Source organism: Ruditapes philippinarum, unplaced genomic scaffold (genome assembly GCF_026571515.1).
Source record: "Ruditapes philippinarum isolate M1 unplaced genomic scaffold, ASM2657151v2 ctg697_1_1_1_1, whole genome shotgun sequence".
Lineage (NCBI taxonomy): Eukaryota > Metazoa > Mollusca > Bivalvia > Venerida > Veneridae > Ruditapes > Ruditapes philippinarum.
Window position 1 is genome coordinate 29,690 of NW_026859667.1, and position 21,978 is coordinate 51,667.

The following is a 21,978-nucleotide window of genomic DNA, read 5'->3' on the forward strand; positions in this document are numbered from 1 at the left end:
TTAGAGGAAATGTCCGTGTGCTGCTCCAAGTATGAGACTAGGTAGAACTGATCAATTACTCCTTTAGTATAACGCGGCATGGTATCAAACCCGCCACCTTCCTCAGCAGGGTCTCGACGCTATACCACTGATTTATCAAGGCGACCGAGATTAATCCGTACATAATTATAATTATATTGCGTCAATAAAAGAAATTTCCTTTAAATTCAATAAATATTTAGACCTTGATAATTGGAGGGAAATATTCGCTTTGTTTCTAGCTTACAGTAAACAGTGGCTTATAATAGCTAATAGGATTTACCTTTTCTATGTGGATTAAAATTGTTTAAGATAGTTTCGGTATCTAGTGAAACATAGATGTACATTTAGGTTGCAAAAAACAACGACAGTTCGGTTAGATCTAAAATCAATGCTTATTGAATTAAACGAGCTGTATATATGTTTGTAATAACGAGAAAGCCGTGTAGATATCTTTAATTTTAGCGTATAATGCAAAGTGGCATGATAGATAATTGATCTTACTAAATTTAAACCTAACAAAAAATAAAACGCACGCTCTATTACTGTGTTATAGTTTTTCTCATTCATGAACGTTTAAATACACGAGGTATTTAATTACCTACGATTGGTTAATCTTTAAAGCTTCATTGGATACAATATGGCGGTATTAAATACTGGTCGAGTTTCTTAAATCATTGAAAAGATCTTGTCAAATTACGAGGTCCTGACATTGTAACTTATAGTTTTCGATTATAACTTGTGCTCAGTTTGTTTAACATTTTACAGATATGGATTTGAATCTTTTAAAAGGAATATAGAACTATCTAATCAAGTAAGTTTTGATATATTAATAAATCTTGCAGTTATAACAAAAAAGTATCTTGTGATCTAAAACAGTATTAACCATTTAAATCAACGTATGTTCTGTTTGTTTTGTTATAAAACGTTTATTTCTTCGATCTGGGAGGGGTGTTGTTTTCTTCTAAATGTCTTTGAAAAGTTTCTCCATTTCTAGCGAAGCATTTGAAAACAGGGAATGATAAGGCAGATAATAATAAGAAATTTACCAGTGTTTTTTGTGTTTTTTATTTAATTTTTATTTTTAATCATTTTACCATGTTATATAAAGAGGTTGGTGCTTCATTTATAAAAGTTCACACCGAATAGCTCTAGATGTAACTGTTCTTTACCAAACCAATTAAAGGTAAAATGTTTCTTTATTAAAAGAGGATTTTAGAATGCATAACCATTAAATAATTTAGGCAAGTAACCAGTGAAATGATGGGTGAGGTGACTATAAGAACATTTAAGACAAGGTTATGTTGACGAAACAGTCAAACAATAACGGACAACATTACAACAACATGCTTAAGTTAGACAACACAACTTTAAGTTTATTTTAGACAACACAGCTTTAAGTTTATTTAAGACAACACAACTTTAAGTTTATTTTAGAAAACAACGTCTTTAAGTATTGCATAGTGCTGAATAGTAATTAATATACAGTAAACCGTACGTAACGCACCAAACGTTAAACGGCCCTGGTAGCTATATCTGCCTTGAGGAAAAATCTTAATCTTCTGCGAATATACGGCACCGTGTACAGTTTTCTCTATACTATACTAAAGCAGTTTATTCTGATCTCTCATGAACGTATGAACATGCATTAAAAACAACTACAAAACCCCCGAAGATATTAAAATGTTATTCCATGTTATAAGAGCAATTCTCATTTTTCTAGCCTAACCATCTAAATAGACATTCTAACGCTAACTGACGATATGTTTATTGAATAACTAATGGGCATACAACCAAAATGATTAACATGAGGTATTGAACAAAACACAAGGAACTTGATTCTGTGCATTCTTGTGCATATAAGGAAGCTATCGGTACATGATACGGGACCATGACGGAAGGTTGATACCGCGAGAATTCCAGAGTGCCCGTTGTCAACTCGGATTCTTACACAAAAATGAAACTTTAGGTAATGACATAAAACTAGAGAAAAAAAAGACTTAAATTTATTTTACGGCTGGTAAATAGTCAGTTTCTTGAGATTAAAAGTGTCACTTGACAATATTAAACAAAAATGAAACTTCTTATAATAGAAAAAAATAGAAAAGACAAAAATTTGTTTTACGGCTGGTAAAAAGTCAGTTTCTTGAGATTAAAAGTGTCACTTGACAATATAATTATAATCCATTTGGAGTTTCATTCAGTCCATTTATAGCATCGTAAAGTCTTCTAAAAATTCGTATCTTTTGTTGACAACTCATTTAATAAGAATAAATTTTATACATGTATCATTTTTTTCAGAGTTACTTCCTTTATTTGATAGTCATTTTTTTCTAATATTGTATTCCGACACTTTGAAACGAAAATTTGTCAAATCATTAAAGTTATCTGTATTAAATCTTCGGAAGATCTGATAACCGCATGTACACACCTCTGTGTGACCCTGTATATTGTACAAATGGTGCTATATAATCTATAAAATCCTTTTATATATTAAATATATTATATACCCAGGTGTATTGTCAATATAATACACGATCAACCAATGTATAAATTACATTAAATTATAGATATTTGCAAGTACAAATAAATCTAGCGATTGATTTTAGCATTATATCAGGCCGAAATCTTTGATGAGAAATCTCTTTACCCACAAGGTTGTTGATACGTGATATTTTCCCTAATTATCAAACACAACAATTTTTATACCTTGTTTACATGAAAAATAAAACTTTAATAAATTACTGTCTTTTTTTTTAAGTGAAAGATAAAGACCGTGCTCTGCTCGACACAAGTGTACTGTGACATAAGCGACTGGATATTCCCGGTGTTATTCTAAGTTAAATATATATATAAGAATATTTAATGATATGAAATACATAAAGATAAGAATTTAAACATGAATATCACCGCCAAACTAGAAAATCTGACGTATTGCCGCGAATTTTCGAACTTCAACAAGAAAAACAACAATGTATATATTTATAAATTTTGAAAATTGTCCAGTGGTCTGCGTCTGCCATGGTAAATGAAAATGCCCGGTACTTCATTTAATATGATAACGTCCAGCAATATTATTACATTCTGTTAAAAATATATATATTCATATAACAATGGCGACAAAACTTGTTTAAGGGACGTGAGTTGACCATAATGATAAATAACGAATTCGCGATGTAAACGGAAATCTATGCCATAAAAAACATAGTGCATCGATTTTATTCGTAGAAATTAAGAATCTTAGAAAAATTGCGAATATACACATGGACGAGTGGTTCTAATTGGGAGAAGACATAAAATAAAGACTGCAAATATCGAAAGTTCATCAGATACCGTCACTTGTTTTGTTTAATTACATTTGTGGTCGCTAAAATTCTATTTCACACGTGGCGCATTCTTTCGAAATGAAAAAAGAAAAGAAAATACCACTTGATCTAAAGCCATGTTAAGTTCTTTTGCAAGATTCTAGTCCTGATTTATATTTCAGTTTTTGGCAGCATAACATTGGTTGATTTTAATGTCAACATTTGTTGAATGATAAAGTATATCTAATCTCTGGTTTAAAAACCCGGGTATTTAAAATATCACTATAAATCTTCGCACCTACTCTAAATTATCCAATACCTCGTGTAAGATTAAAGTTCGATTTTCAATTTTCTGTCCGTTTCATGTATTTTATTTTCAGTTTTATCCCAAAAAGTCTGATCCGCATTAAGTATTTGCGGATTAGTTACGTACATATGTTTGTTGTTAAGTTTTAGTGTGTCGAATAGTTATTTTACAAACTTAACACATCTTCAACACAGAGTAAATGGTCAATACCGTTTGTTATCAATTTCTGCTTTTGGTGCTGAAGGACACCTACGGTCTTGTTAGAAAGTTAAAATCTGAATGCTTTGCAATTGTTGACATACATGTGCCATACAAATATGTAGCAGGTGTCAAAAAGTAGCAAAATTGGGATGACCGTATTCAAGCGATCATGAAAAGTGGGACAGCCCTCGTACATTAAACGCTGCTGTCCATGACTTATTGAGACAGCCCGCTGCTGTCCATGACTTATTGAGACAGCCTCGTATATTAAACGCTGCTGTTCATGGCTTATTGAGACAGCCCTCGTATATTAAACGCTGCTGTCCATGACTTATTGAGACAGCCCGCTGCTGTCATGAGTTATTGAGACAGCCTAGTATATTAAACGCTGCTGTTCATGGCTTATTGAGACAGCCCTCGTATATTAAACGCTGCTGTCCATCACTTATTGAGACAGCCTCGTATATTAAACGCTGCTGTCCATGACTTATTGAGACAGCCCGCTGCTGTCCATGAGTTATTGAGACAGCCTCGTATATTACACGCTGCTGTCCATGGCTTATTGAGACAGCCCGCTGCTGTCCATGAGTTATTGAGACAGCCTCGTATATTAAACGCTGCTGTTCATGGCTTATTGAGACAGCCTCGTATATTAAACGCTGCTGTCCATGATTTATTGAGACAGCCTCGTACATTAAACGCTGCTGTCCATGACTTATTGAGACAGCCCTCGTATATTAAACGCTGCTGTCTATGACTAATCGAGACAGCCCCCGTATATTAAACGTTGTTGTCCATGACTTTCTGAGACAGCCTCGTATATTAAACGCTGCTGTCTATGACTTATCGAGACAACCCTCGTATATTAAACGCTGCTGTCTATGACTAATCGAGACAGCCCTCGTATATTAAACGCTGTTGTCCATGACTTTCTGAGACAGCCTCGTATATTAAACGCTGCTGTCTATGACTTATCGAGACAACCCTCGTATATTAAACGCTGCTGTCCTTGACTTATTGAGACAGCCTCGTATATTAAACGCTGCTGTCCATGACTTTCTGCGACAGCCCTCGTATATTAAACGCTGCTATCCATGATTTATTGAGACAGCCTCGTATATATATTAAACGATGTTGTCAATGGCTCATTGAGACAGCCCTCGTATATTAAACGCTGCTGTCCATGATTTATTGAGACAGCCTCGTATATATATTAAACGGTGTTGTCAATGGCTCATTGAGACAGCCTCGTATATTAAACGCTGCTGTCCATGACTTTCTGAGACAGCCCTCGTATATTTAACGCTGCTGTCCATGATTCATTGAGACAGCCTACGTATATATTAACTTAATTATTTGTCCACGACATAAGTGTTTTATAGCTCTATATACTCACCTGATATCGCCATGATACAGAACAGAACAAAAACTTTATTTCAGACTTACACAAATCATATAAAATATCAGCAATGTAAAAAGTATTTATTTTTGTTCAATTCACAAATCATATACTTTCCAAATTTTACAAGCTTTAAAAATGTCATAAATGCTTTTGTAGATTTTTTTTAATTGCCTCTCGACCTTTAAGATTTATAAGAAGAAACTTTTCATTACTTTAAATGAAGTTGCACGATTAATAAATTAGTGGTTATTTGTTATTAACAGATTGTCTTTCTATACAAACGAAAGTGGCATATTTACATATACTCACTAGAGATTCAACTATTTGAATGATACATTTGTTCATATTTAAACACGCGACAGTTTGTTTGAATATTGTATTTGATAAAAGGGAAATCCTTTAACACCCAAATAATTAGGATTCAGATATGTTTAAATAGTATTACAATGTTTGAAATAGGCTCCTGTTTAACACCATTCAAATCTAAGCTTTTTTTTGTATTTGAAAAGGTTTAAAATACCAATGTAACAGGCAGTATCAAATGAAAATGTTTAAAAAAAGGAACCGAATTCAATATTTACAATATACCTGCGATCTATTTTAGAAAAATAATTCTTGAAAGAAATCGAAACAAAAACTGTAAAACAAACACATAGAACATTTTTCAAATGCTCGTACATCCGTTTTGTAGAAACAAAATATTGACAATTATCTAACAATCACGTACATACACGGTAACCTGTGTTAACGGACCACTCGTCAAAAGGAGTTTCATATAATTCCCGATGCTTTATTTACAAACGGCTAAAACAAAATAAAAGTAAAACTGTATCAGTCACTTTTTCAGATTTTTTTGTGTATTTTTGTTTTGTTGACAATGCTTAGAGACCAAACAACCATATAATATTGATGATTCTTTCTTTTTCAGGAATGAACTTTTAAATGTAAGTTTTTCAACAAAAAGTCACGGTAACATGAGCATTTGTATGCACGTGTGTTTATTTATCTCTCCTTCCCAGTTTGTACATTCATACAGTAACAGCACCTTAAGGTCGCTCCAAATTTTCATCTCAGATGAGGATTTAAAAAAAAAGAAATTCCGTTGCGATAGCAAAACAAAACGGATATGTAACAACTAAAATTCGTCAAATATTATCATATTTGATGTGGACCTTTAACCTGTTAATTTTCTTTAAAATATTTATTACTCCATCTGATCAACAGTTTGGTAAAATCAAAGTGAAACTTGACTGCCAAAATTATGTATATACGCATGTCCAGCTAGGTCGTTTATTTTCTGTTTCAGCATTTCGTCGATTAAATATAGCACCAACACCATAAACATTTGTGTGTTCATAATTAACATGTCGTGTGTGTGATTTCACCCTATATTTTGACAAAGGGTTGTGTTTTTGGTAAATAAAAGATATGCACGTAAGACAATGGCATTAGTCGGTCACGTTTTCATGACAATGCTGTGATAGTATTTAAAATGAACGTTGGAGAGAGACTTCATAAATAGATATATATAGGACTGACACCTGGGACATCCGGGGGTTGATACACCCGGGGACTGATACACCTGGGGTTGATACACCCGGGGACTGATACACCTGGGGTTGATACACCTGGGGATGATTTACCTGGGGGATGATTAACCTGGGGATTGATACACCTGGGGGTTGACACAACTGGGAGTTGATAAACCTGAGAGATGATAAACCTGGGGGTTGATACACCTGGGGGTGATACAACTGGGGGTGATTTACCAGGGGATTGATACACCTGGGGGATGATTTACCTGGGAGATGATATACCTGGGGGTTGATACATCTTGGAAGTGATACATCTCTGGGATGGTACATCGGTGGGATGTTTAACCTGGGAAACGATATACCTGGAAACCTATTCATTATCTAACTAATAGGTTAAAACAGAGCTTTTATAATTTACTCCCGGGTACTTTTTTCTTTATTTTATGTGTATCATGTTCAAGATCATCATCAGTCTTCTTCTTTTCGTTCACCTTTGTTCACAATCACTCCTGCCACAGAGATAGGATGCGGTCCTTCCTTGTCATATAGCTTCTGTTCATAAAGAGTACATTAAGGTCATATGTCTATACTGTATCATTTTAGAGAGTATGTGTTCTGACATCAGATAATTACATATATATCTGAGGATCATGTAAATTAAACTAAGGGAAACATATATCTCGTAAATGTAAACAAACAAAAATCTCGTTCACTACTTCAATAAGATCAGGTTACATTATAAAACAATACTTGTAATTCTAGAAGCGTTAAAAAAGGTCACAGTTTTCATTTACATTTGTCGTCAAGATTAGTCGATAATCCTGCATGACCTTTTTATTAAATAAAACGTCAATTCAACTGACATAGTTTCGACTTCTTTTACACCATTCAGTGAATACGATTTAAAAAAGAAATTAGTTTTTGTTCAAGATTAGAATCTACATATTGTTACGTTTATAAGATATAAATATATTATAATCAAAATCTTCTTTTTTTTAATTTACAGGCTCGAATATAGAGTAAAAATACACATGAAAGAATTAATTTCTGTTTGAAATAACTTTCATTCATAATTTTCATTTTGACATTGACATTGACTTTATTTAAAGTAATATAATGTCCAGATAAGTATGATGTATTTTACACCTTTGCTGCTGCTAGGCATCGCATCAGTCTTGTTCACATGAAGAAAACGTAAATACGTACATGATAAATGTCCCGATTTTCTCACCAATCCTAGGACCTTTATTACGAGAATCGGAAACACATGAGTCCGAAACACGTGAGTCAGCGACACGTGAGTCGGCGACACGTGAGTCAGAAACACGTGGGTTCGAGACACGTGAGTCGGCGACACGTGAGTCAGAAACACGTGAGTCCGAGACACGTGAGTCCGAGACACGTGAGTCCGAGACACGTGAGTCCGAGACACGTGAGTCCGAGACACGTGAGTCCGAGACACGTAAGTCGTCGGCAACACGTGAGTCGGCGACACGTGAGTCAGAAACACGTGAGTCCGAGACACGTAAGTCGTCGGCAACACGTGAGTCGGCGACACGTGAGTCAGAAACACGTGAGTCCGAGACACGTGAGTCCGAGACACGGGAGTCCGAGACACGGGAGTCCGAGACAAGCGAGTCCGAGACACGTGAGTCGGCGACACGTGAGATCATATATGCCGATACTTTTAAAATGGCAACAAGTGTAAGAGTCAATACAAATAAGACGAGACAAATCCCGACTTGCTTTTTTCTTTCAAACTGCAAGCAGTTTCGCCATTCTGTCCAAATGAATAAGTTTTTTTATTCTCTCTTTCAAGACAAATTAAATTCCACTACGGTATGAAAAAACGACGTTTTAGTTTTTCTCAAGTTACAAATTTTAAACATTAATGAACACGGGAACCGGTTCTATACTTCAATTAAATTTATAATTTATAGCTTAATATTTTTACATTTAAAAGATCTTTTATGTATACATACAATTTAAGGCGTAGAATAGTTCAGCTTTCAGACAGGGGATAATGGACTTTTAATTCCTACCTTCTTTACAATACACAAATTTACCTTTTTCGGCACGATGAAAGGACATACATTTGTGGGCGTTTAATGTACTTTATATTTGATAAAAGAAAGAATAACATGACGTACACAGTTTTAAATGTCTGAACATAAATTTGATATAAAATAGTATATAATATAGCAATTATATGGCTAGCCTGTATGTCAACCCTTACATTATAAACAATATTGTTTCAAACAGCAAAACCGTTCTTAAAAAATTAAAAAAACAACAAAAAAACAACAACAAAAACAACAACAAACCCACTATTTTACAGCTTTTCGATATAGGAATCAATCGAGTAGCCTTTTTTATACAGCAATTTTCTTAACCCAACATATATTCGAGGTTTGAGTCCAATACTAAATTATATTGGACGAGTACACAGCTTTGATGACGTGATAGCTAGCCGAGTTTGATATAGGTTTTGCAGCTATGTACGAGTCCAATAGTGTATTATTGTTCGCAAACAATGTAAAATGACCCCTTTATTTCGCTGTACTCCCATTTTGTGACATTTTGACAGAACTTAATTACTTCAAGTACAATACGGATTTGATATGGAATTTTTGGACTCTGAAAATGAAAACGAGACTTAAGAAATAAGATTAGATAAATAATGATTTTCATTGGAACATCAATAATATGATTTTATTTCATAACGTGTGAAATTAAAAAAAAACCGTAAACATACGATGTGATGTGGAGTGCGTGGACATGAGATAATGGATACCACGTGGCGACATTTTTTATTGAATGTATTTAAAACCAAAGCCAACTGACTGAAAACATCTACATAAATAAGCTACAATTTGAATGTGGGATGGGTCAGGGACTCGGGGTACGGTGCTTTGTAGATGGAGATAGGAATGTAGGTTGTGTGTGGTGTTGGGGGGAGGGGGATATGGAACGGGTGAATTTGGGCAACATCGTTGAAAGTGGTACTCGTTCTTGATGATAGTTGACATAACAAATGTTCTATGATTATAAAGATATGTAGCATTCTAGCTTCTTCTTTATAAATGGTTTCTCACAATAAAAACTTCTTTTGTGACGCTAAATACATGCAGATATTGAATGCGACTTGATTATTTTCCATTCAATGTATACTATATCGAATACAGATATCTGTATATATCTAAATAATTTAATTTATATAATTTTTACAGGGATGTCCGCTGTAGAAATCGCAGCTCCGCCGACCGGTCCTAATCTACAAGAGGTTCAGGGGACCATAATCGAAGATTCGAGCACAGGTCCCGATGGTCGTACCACTGGTGAAGACACTATTGTAAAAAAGCAAACAAAAGTAGAGGAAAAAACGCAGGAAAAGTCGGAAACAGAGCGACATTCTGTGCATATCAAAGACGACCTTAAATTAGAATTAGACTCAAAAAGTGTAGAGAAAGATACAACGCCAGTCCCGATGGATAATAATAGCAAAGAAATGGAACCCACTGACCAAAAACCTACTAAAGGTAACCCAAAAGTAACAGAATTCAAATTGCCTGATAAAGTTGAAAAAGATTCAGGGAGAGGAGATGACGTAACAGATCGATCCGAACACGTGGTGGACATTGTGAAACAATCAAAACTGAAAGAAACTCAAAAGAATGCATCTTCGGACTTGGGGGAATTCTCAGAATTTCCTCTTTCTCGTCCGTTAACCGAAACAAGTGTACGAGATGGTACAAAAATGTCATATGACACGGAAAAAGAGCGGAAAGATATGAAATCCGAGACGGACCGAGACACGAAAACTCCATTTTCAGTGAAAGTGGAACGAAAACCTCTCCACACTGCACAGACCCGATCACATTCGGATTATTATTCCAAGTCACCATCTACTAGCAGATTTACACATCTGGCTACCTCGCTTGGTCAGTTCTACGGGTTTGCCGCTGACACAACAGGGAAAGATATGCGCTTTCAGCCACAAATGCATAGGATGCGGAGACCACCAAAATTAGTGCGGCTTGCGACAGTGACAATGTCACCAAAGTAAGTAACAAATGACCTTCTTTATGAAATAATGTGAGACATTGGTATATTTAGCTCACATAGATTATAGTTTTTTTGGTTTTTTTTGGGTTTTTTTTTCATATCAAAAATGTAAATAAAAACTAAATAGACAGTCAAGAAAAGCTGATGATAAAACATTCATTGATGATCAAACCATTGACAATGTTGATGTTTGTTGTTATATTGATCATGATTATATTGATGATGGTGTTGCACCGGATGCCGGTAGAGACCGGAATATCTAGCTCGAGGGTAACTGTTTAGGCTCAGCGATTTGTCTTAGAGCCTCATTACCGCCGTAAATAGTTACTAGTTATTCCGGTCAGTACCGGCAACCGGTGTTAGATTATTATGATCTAGCATCAGTGTAAGCAGTAGATTATAAGAATTGCTATTGCTTTTCTTGATGATAACTATGATGATTATGATGATGATAAATGTTATAATCGTTTCGGAAAAAACTAGGATACCGGTATCATCATTATCATCACGTTATCATCATTATCATCACGTTATCATCATTATCATCACAGTATCATCATTATCATCATTGATATGATGAAGAGATAAACTTAATTTCAATTTCAATTAAGGTAATTCATCCAGTAAAACTGCGTAAATGTTCGGCTACCTTAAGCTTTGTATATTTCCGCGATTAAATATATACGTAGAAAGCGTTTGATAAAAGTTGTGTACATCCTTACTTTGTTTCTAAACGAAGCGGAAAATAACGAAAAATACCGGGTTTGCACGAGTTACACGTGATGGATGTAAATATAACCTTAAATCAGAGATTAGCCACTTGTAATGCAGTAAAACATGGAGATAAAGCGATCTGAAACACTTAATCTGTCTGTCATTTTATACCTTTATCAGTTTATTTGGTTCATTTTAAGGCATTTAATAAAGTGTGCTTTTGTTAATTTATTTTCGTATATTAGCCCCAAGTGGATTAATGCTCTCTAAGAAGCACTTAGCAGAATGACATGGATTTACACTTTTTGTTGTTAACCTGTGATTAAATAAGATTAACCTAAATATAAACAATGTATTTTTAAAAAAATTGGACTGTATCTTTTGTTATGAAGAGTAATCAAATGTTAAAATCGTCACTAAGGAGTTTCAGTTTTAAAGAGGGTGTCGATTAATTTAATCAGATGCTAGCATATGGAGAACATATATTTTGTGTCACTTTTAACACATCCCATGACTTTAAATGCCAAAACGAACTAATGTCTGAACTTTCGGAAGAGTTAGATGAACCTGAATCTGATCAGCCGAGTCCAAGTGGGTTACAATATTTGTCATGTGACCTATCACGTGACTATATGTTTCCTCCGCTGGAACCAACAGTTTTACCGAGATTTTGGTCGTACAATGGGAGGTCAGTATCTGAAATATCTATCGTTTATTCAGAACATGTATTTCGTCATAGTAAAACCTTTGAAGCACCGAGGCAAACTTCATAATACGGCCGACGTTCCACATCAAAATAAAGATAAAAAATAAGAATAACGATGTGCAACAAAACCCCAAAGTTTAAGATGTTTCGTGTGACACACAGAGCTCGGGTATAATCATAATCAAACTTTTGTTTAAAGACACATTAATCCTCATAGAGGAGAACTTTTTTCCTTCCTAAGAAAGGGCTAACAGATGATTATGCTATTTTTATAATGGATTTAAAACATGTTTGAAGATTTTCATATGAAAAAAGTAGCACTAAATGTGAAATAATTTGTCATTACAGTGACTAAATGTAACCCAAGAAGTATTTTGACTTCCATACAAATACTTAATCACTATAACTGTACTAAATTTCAAAATGCAAAAGAAGCAAATGTTCAGCTGTATTACCAATGAGAAATTTTTTGGAAACTGTAACAGGAAACAAAAAAAAATGTTTAAGAAGCAAACGTAATACCGGTATATTTTCTGTGGCTTAATTAATGGGCCTTTAAGATCTTCGATATAAGATGTTCAGCTTGTCTTCTGTATGACGACTCAAAAGTCTTGATGAATTTGGACCAGTCCATGCGTTCATTGTTTCTATAACCATGTAAAGTTCGTTACATCTTTGCGACGATCCGTACAATAGTTTTAACAAAGAGAAAAATTGATTAGTTAAAGTTGATTTTGTATTCTTAATAGCATATAAAGATTCATTTCATTTTCAGATTTGTAAATGATAGATAATAAGCTGATATTTGTTGTTACAAAAAAAAAAGAAAAAAAAAGACCCAAATCGCTATTCCATGCTAATTGATTTCTAATCTTATGTCATTTTCATTTTCAAACAGACAATTATATAATACCTTGTATAAATATATAATTATCAATAACTTGAGTGAAAAATTGCAGATTGTTTACTCTCTCTGTTTTTCCAGATTAATCATGACGCAAAATTGAAAAGCGTTGCAACGCTTTTCACTCAAATCGCGCTAAGAATAGCAGAACAGAACAGAACAGAAATTTTGTTTCTTGGTTTAAGCATAAAAAGCTCATCACCATATTACATATACAAATACAACATATAATACATAAATGACACATGACATGAACATAATTGCAAAATAATCTGCTAAGAATAGCACAAATAACGATTTTCAACTTGTTTCAACATTCAAATTTTATGTTTTAATGACTTTGGACCTCGGTGGGGTCCCTTTAAATTGGAACTTTAAATTGGAAATTTAAGCTTAGCAACATGCATAAAATATTCATTAATGAATTAATTAGCGAGCGAGTGGTACAGCCAATATCAAACGCTTGTTCGATTTATTCCAACTCAACCAAACATTCAACAACCGGAAGAATTGTATCAAAGTTTGGGGACCTTCTGTTGAAAATGTGTCACAGTTAAATCGTATACATATACATGCACAGTGCGTTAACTGGAGTGCAGGTATTAGTTACCCGCACTCCATAGCATGCCCATTGATTGGCTCATTTTTGCTGGGGTTTACTTATTGTGATGGAAGAGAAAGGGAAAGCGACAAAAATATCATATTCAGATGCTCGTTTATTGGTTACTTTTTCCCGGGGTTTCATAATGTGACAACACGGAACGTGTTTTTATGTTTGTCTATGATACAAAAGAGAAAGAACATCAAAACACTCGACAATCTGATTTTTACTCGGGGGCTACGCCTTTCTATTACTAAGAACATGCATTATAAATGTGTTTACTATGTTTTGTTTCCACTGAATTAACCTAGGTCTAGAAGGTCGAGGTCATTTGTCTGGATGAACTAGTCAGGCAAATGGTATCGAGATGCGAGGTCAAATCAAAATAAAATTAAAAAGTTCGACCTTTTATCTTAGTTATTTATCAACAGATTTAGGAGGGGAGCTTGTGTATATTACGAACACATATAAAAATATAATATGCTATATGAAATATTAAACTTATTCGAAATACACTGCTCCAAAGAAAAATGACCTAGAGTAGTTGAAATGTCAATCCTAATTTTTAAAATGTAGACGAAATTGTTGCCATTATGTATGTATAAGCATAATCATTAATGTAGTCTGTCATGTAACAAATGCATGCGAATTGAAAAATAATTTGGAGACAAAAGGGTATTTTCTGTAAATTGGATAAAAAGCTTCTTCAGTCGAGATATGTGTACAGATATAATTTAATTTACATCGGCTTTGTAAATTTATGAAATAATTTAACAATATCATGCGACTTGACGTTACAGGTTTCATTATTTCGGAACAAGAGTAGGCAGATTATGCATAGAAAATTATTCAATGATACGTCAAAGCGTGTTTACACAGATTATTGACAATGGTTGTAAAGGGCATTAACAAACCTTTTACGCTATTCTTTTATTTTCTATAATTTCTATTGATCCCTTTGTCTTTTTTTTGTTTTTTTTTACCATGTACATACAAGTCCTGTTATATCTGCACTGATCGTTCTTTTTTGTATTTTATGACAAAACTTAACCAAGCGGCATAAAATGTTTATGTATATATGTTTTGTTTAAAACTCTATTGAAATTATGAGAGAAAAAATAAACAAAAAAGTGTGTTTGCATAGAGATAGTGGAGAATCTAGGCTATTAAAATAGTTTTTTTGTTATAATATATGACGATAAATGACAGAAACGTCAGTTAGCATTTTAATTAAGTTGTTATCTATATATAGAATAAATATTACGAACATAAATCCTTAAATAATGCTTGCTCGTACTGCTGGGAAAATGGAATAAAGAAAAAACTCAAAACGTGTGAAGACAGGGTGTTTCTTTTTGTGCTATCACATTTTCATTTTTGAATAGAATATAGGAAAAAACAAACTATTTATACGGATAAAAAGATGGGATTTATATAAATGAGGATATATAAAAAAGCTATAAGCTATCGAGGTAACCAAGAGCACCTCACTTCTACGTGTAAGCCAATTTTGGTCTGCTGATAAGCCAAAAATGGCCGGCTGGAATCCTGAAGCGTACGTTTACATTTGTATTTCAGTTTATTGAAAAAGGTATTCAAACATATTAATATTCATGTTAGGCATAAATAATTATAGTCAACATGAATTTTATTGTTATATGTAAAATATAATATCTAATTATGGTTTCTTATATAATTAATAAGCACAGGTGATTTTTTTCAAGATGTCCTTCATTAGCTTCCGTGTTTGGCCACTCTAAAGTACAAACAATTATGCCCGCTATTACTTTTTGTGTATGCGTTAACAGATTTATTTACTTAATATTATGGTTACAGATTAAATAAAACAGACAGACATACAGACAAACTGATCTCTAGATTTAGTCAGCGAAATTGTATGTTTATATCTGACATTTAGAATTTTTTAAATATTTAAATATCCGACTAAGGATGCTGAAAGTTTTTGGGTTTGGAACAAACAGCCAATATTTTATACATATTTCTGTCAATGAGATAATTCCCATTGTATAGGGGATATTTAACCTTTACCCTGTTCTAGACTACAAAGTTGTAATCCTTTGCCTTTGCGCCGATGACTTTAAATAAATGGTTGAGGCATAAGAATTGAAGCCACCGTTTATCTTATCCCTGTGTGATCGTTAGAATTGGTTTGAATAAGTGGAGTATATGCATCTCTGAACTCCAGCAGGTAGGGTGGTTTCGATCCCTGAAATTGGTTTGAAATTTGTAACATCTGAGGTCTTTCCTGTTTCTGCGCATATGACCTATACTGTGTTAGTGCGCGTTAAAACCAATCAAACAAATAATCCCCCCTTCCTTTGTCAGCAGTATAGAGCAAGTCCGAGCTGTATGGCTAGGCTCTAAACCGTAAACTGACCAACCTCAAATTGTTTATCTTGATTTCCGGAATATTCCAAATATTGAAACTGGATAAGTCGAATTAAAGGTCAACGAGAAAAATACAGAACTGGTGATTTGCGTCATTTCATATCATTGGCGATAACTCGAATAAAACCAAAACATAACCCATATGCGTAACAACTTTGATAAACAACAACAACGAAAACAACAACAAAAATCAACACAAAAAAAACAACAACAATGATCATAGACAATTTAACATGACTTTGGTAAAATCGACATCATTAAAAAAATCACCATAATTATGTTAAGCAAAACAATTATATATTAAAAAAGTTGAAAAAATATTTTGTCATTCTAAGTCTACTTGGCGAAATTATTTTTGATATGTGCGTCACATAAAGGCGGGACGTCGTGGAGTAACAACAACCGTGACGTCTTACGTCACATCCGTTGTAATTCGACTGAATTTTTTTTCATTTTTTTTTTTCAAATCTTTAGAGCTAATTTCATTTTATTTATATATACATTGTTACTGCAACAAAAGTTGGGGTGGAGCAGCACGCTACGTTTGAGTATTGGTAAAAGACCATTTTTATCTGTTTTTACGTTGTACATTTGTGTATTTTTCTCTTGCGATGCAGGCATGCATAATACATAAGTAAACTAACGTATCGAGTTTAACTCAATCTGTGCGCATTTTGTTCATCAAACGAAACAACATAGTCGAGATATTTCGTGATTCAAATATACGTTTTTAACCAAAACATTTGTATTTTCACCCTCTTTACCCACACATGTTGCTTCATTTAAAACGCTCATATAGACAGCATAATTCTGACAGAATTGTTTATCTAGGAAAACTTATGCTTAAAAATCTGCAATGACGTGCTGATCAAATTTCTGTGATAATTTCAGGACGAAGCCGGTGCCCCGGGGACCAAGTCTGTACTATGAGGAACCGACGAAGCCAAAGAAGGTAATAACATGGGATGAGGCGAATGATGCCCGTCCACCTCTAAGGATCGACATGGAAGGACCGGGACCGACAAATTATTCTCCGAGGAACAAACCTTTAAATGAAACGAATTCTCCAGCTTGGACATTTGGATCAAAATGTTTCATTGAGAAAGGTATGATATACTTGTTTTCATTGTTTCATAAAAATTAAATTCAATATTTGGTTATGTTGTCTGAAAATTTTATTTTAACACATTGTATAATCATAATTTTCTACAATAAAAGCAAGATTATTAAACTTTTTTCAACTTATGTGTTTCATTTTCGCACTTCATTGGTCAAACAAGGTTGTTTAATGTAACTAATAGTTAGTCTCCGGTATAGCAAGTTCAAACAGATCTTGATGTAAAAGGCTGACACCTTAACCAGAATGCCAAAAATAAAATCAATTTGTTTGCAAATATGATTCTTGAACATATTATGATACATGCTTGTTGATTAAACGTTCGGTTGGAAACTTGATTTACACTCACAAATGCGACTTTAGCTGCAACTGAGGGTATATGAGCCGCGTCACGACAAAACCAACATAATGGGTTTGCGACCAGCATGGGTCCAGACCAGCCTTCGCATCCGCGCAGTCTGATCAGGATCCATGCTGTTCGCTTACCAACCCTATTTCAAGTAGAGAAACTGATAGCGAACAGCATGGATCCTGATCAGACTGCGCGGATGCGCAGGCTGGTCTGGATCCATGCTGGTCGCAAACGCACTATGTTGGTTTTGTCATGGCACGGCTCAAATATAATATACATGTCTCTCTGAATGACCTAAAAATTGAAAAAAAATCTTTTTATTTTTTTTATTTTTATTATTTCCTTGATGTAGCCGGTGCAGGTTCTAGAACGTCCTGGGAGAAAACGTGGTTCCAGAATCCGGAAGTATGGACGTCAAAAGTGGACTTTTACAACGACTCAGCTGTAATGCTTTAACCTTTATTTATTAAAAAATGAAACTTTATATAACCAACATTAATTAAATGTATAAGATTTATTGAGACGGTGAAAAGTTTCAAAATGCTCAACGTTATTTTTTTTTTTATACAATGTATTCTATATACTTGAGAAAACAAGTACATGTATCTAAAAACATAGTGTACAAAAAAATTGGCACTACGTTTTACAGATTTTCAACATTCTCACATTAAGAAAATAAAGTTACAACTGCTTGATTCTGTTTTTTCTATCTAAGCAATTTACATGTAAAAATGTTCATATAAAATGATTTAGCTATTAGAAACCCTTAATTTTCGAGAAAATTTCCATTAAAAAAAATATAATAAGCCTTTTGAATTCATATATTGTCCCAAATAGCACTATCGGCCGACACAATTCTATAAAATGAACACCATTTATTTTCTGGCAGTGGCCGACTCCGACCCATTACCGGCATCGACCAGCACTGGGTCCACGCCAGCGCACTATGGTAGAAGCTCCATCCTTTACTATCGGGACTAGACGAGAGACTACATTTAGTAAACAAGGTGAATAGTTAAATTGTGGTCACGTGATAGGCTTATAGTTTGTACAAATAACTAACGGACTGCCAATATACATCTTGTATGGTGGCATATTTCTGCCACCAGATAACCTGATAATTAACTAGTTAACTACTGTAACAGTATGAACTCATTTTTATAACTAATCTACTAATCTACAAAATAATGCCTGCATTTTTATTGATACTTAAACACATTTTGTACGTAAATCAGCGGGCATGTTGATATTGTGTACTTTGTTGTTTGCTTACATTCTTGGGGAATCACATTTTATTTTAAGGTTATTCATTATCTTTATTTTAATAAATAAATTAAAACCTAAAAAATGTTCTGTTGTTGTACATCTATATTATATTTGATATTGCGTGTCATGTCCTTTGACATCTGCTCGCGATTTGGCCAGGGGCAATATTTAAAAGGCGTGTGTTGTTATTTAAAGCGCTTAGGGTTTCAAACATTTATTTTTCTGTATTTTAGGAAGTGATAAGGAGCCGTCACCTGTTGACTACGACAAAGATACCGCCGACAAAATTGTGTTGAAGAAAGCTCCCGCGTTCTCCCATCAGTTTAGGCGGGAAGGCACTGTCGTCTGGGCAAACAAAGGTATAATACAGTTACAATGATTATAGTCTTGCCTTCAAGAGTTGTACAGTAGCCTCCTGATGTAAATGTACACTTGGTGTATCTTGTAACACGACAATAAGACTGCCCTATATAAAGATATCTTTCTTATAAGCTGGGATATGTGACTTATGTATGTCTATAATCATATAGGTCCCTATTGCAATCATTTGGTCATATTATAAGGAACATATGTACAATAGTTGATTGAGGTCAATATGTTTAAATGAAACAAAAGGACAATATATTTCTAAGCATTTGAAATGTCTATTTCTAACGCTTAGAACTATAAAATTTTCAAATGTCAAAATATATGGAATGCCGATTATTTACGTCTCTTTTATTTATCAACTACTTATTAAATATACATTTATATATAGGTCCGGTTTAGTAAGAATGTAATATGGTCTTTACAGAAAGGTGATCTCTTTTAACATCAGAAACTTCTTTTTAAATAGTCGCTATAAAAAGGTGACAGTCAGGTTTTTGTTTGTTGGTTTTGGGGCGCACCAAGACAAATTAGGTTATATGTCGCCGAAACAGGAAAATAGGAAAGATGATTTTGACCGACCTCGGGTGTTACAAACACTAAGCAATACCAGGGGTCAAAATGACCACACTTACTGCAGCTAAAAGCTACATACCGGTAGACTCCAATAATTCGAATCCATTTAGTCGCAGGGTTAAACGATGGCTGCAATTCTGATGCCTTAATCCGTAAATTACTAGTAGGCCATCCCTCAGCCAAAAGGGGAAAGTGACAAGTCAGTCTTGGTTGGCATGTAATATTTATGCTGTGTTTATATTCTTTCAGAAAAAGTTCCAGGACCCGGCGCTTACAACCCAAAATTCTCGTACAACAAGCACCACAGCCCAGCTTTTACGATTAGATCTCTACGTCGCGAGAAATCTCACGTCCTTGGACCATTCTCAACGTTCTGAGAAACACCAACCTAACAGCTGACCCATCAAATATTGTATACATTTTATCAAAATTCACCATCCACATTAACAGCAGCAAAATGTAAACATTTCAATCATTCGGAAAAACAATTAAACTATTTTAGAAGGGGTTAAATCAATGAAAATGTGTGTTCTTTAATTTTAAAACTTAAATCTTGTACGACTTAATTGCCCAGTAAAATGTAATAAATAGTTAAACACCAATGCCAGGTTGAATGTTGTTTTGTAAAAGCTTAAAATATGAACATTCATTGAAATTGGCTCAGAAAAGTGTTTTTTCTTTCATGGATTGAGCATAACTCTATTAAATAAAAGGTATTATAAATCGAGCACAATCCGGATATATCAATCAAGCACAATCCTGTCATATCAATCGAGCATAACCATGTTACAGTTGATTATGTCAGAGATGTTAAAATACATAGTAAATGCGTTGTATTTACATGTCTGATTTAGGTTACTACAACCCAGCTCTGATCAAATTTAAATTGGTTAATATCAAATGAGCATATGCTAGTAAAGTGGTAAATGTATATCAATCAAGTTTACACCTGTTTAAGTATTAACAGTGATATATATATTACATATATTGTGATATCAATTAGTAAAATGAATTAAAACATTTATTACATTTTTCATAAGTAGTAATTAGTATATCTGACAAATTTCTAGGCAAGAACTCTGATGCAAAGGGCTATTCTATTCCATATGATCAAATTAGGTAAATTAACATGTACTTTCTTCATGTATATAATGCTTATCCTATTTTGTAATTTTAGTAATAAGATCTAACAGATTTTTTTTTAAATTTATATTTATCATTTTTTATTTATATTTATCAATACTGAAATCAGATGCTTGCATCTACATGTATACATTAATCTAGCATGCTAAATTTCATGACAAATCATCTATATATATTGTTACACATAATTTTTTCACAAATTTTTATACCTACATCATTATTGTTATATATTTAATAGATTTATTTTTGAAATGCATTTCGTGCAGAACACCAGTATTGATTACATATTTTATGTGTTTATAAAGGTACATGTACAGTATATTATGTTCACATGTTTTCTGTGTGCCAAACATGTTTAATAAATAAAAAAAAATCACACAAGAAATAAGTTTTTTTTTGTCCTCTGTCATCCTCAGTACTTGTACAAATATTTCAAATAGTCACAATATGTGACTGATAATTCCCTCTCCTAGTGTCCATTATGTACTACTAGTCAAATTAATCACAAAATGTGACTGCAAGTCACCTTTCCTCCGATATTTTGTCTTATAAACTCATTTCCAGTACAGTTACAAAATTGCACTATAAATTACCTCCCTTGACAAAAAATTTGTGTTTTGAAAGTAAATACAAAATAAACAACAATGCAAGTACATAAAATATTATCTGGTCAGACATACTTGGATCTTGAACACTGTTTCTAGTAAATATACATTTACAATCCTACCACTTAAATAAATTATGTCTTTAAAGGTCATGCTTTAAATTTCTGCATTCAAAATGGTATATAATTCAGTTTGTTTGTTGGGCTTTATGTTGCATCAAAACAGTAGCTATAATTCAATCAATATCTCTGCTGGACCTCAAATGATGATCCAAAAGTGATGCATTAAGTTTTTATTTCTTTTTGTTGGGTTTTAAATCACACCATCACTGTATAGGTCATATGGCAACTTTCCAACTTTACTAGTGGAGGAAGACATCATGTGTC

General features: G+C 33.7%; 1 protein-coding gene across 2 annotated transcripts; it reads left to right on the plus strand.

Moving 5' to 3' along the window:
- The first annotated feature begins 635 nt into the window (after positions 1-635).
- On the plus strand, positions 636-20,266 carry LOC132757450 (uncharacterized). 2 transcript variants are annotated; one of them, XM_060748729.1, is made up of 7 exons: positions 636-832; positions 9,999-10,830; positions 17,059-17,273; positions 17,989-18,080; positions 18,526-18,643; positions 19,136-19,261; positions 20,094-20,266. In XM_060748729.1, exons 2-7 carry the CDS (start codon positions 10,001-10,003, stop codon positions 20,219-20,221), a joined length of 1,509 nt encoding a protein of 502 aa, XP_060604712.1. In that variant the 5' UTR covers positions 636-832; positions 9,999-10,000; the 3' UTR covers positions 20,222-20,266. The 2 variants fall into 2 exon arrangements, with proteins under 2 accessions (XP_060604712.1, XP_060604713.1); XM_060748730.1 differs by lacking the exon at positions 636-832 and adding an exon at positions 6,159-6,177.
- The last annotated feature ends 1,712 nt before the right edge of the window (positions 20,267-21,978 follow it).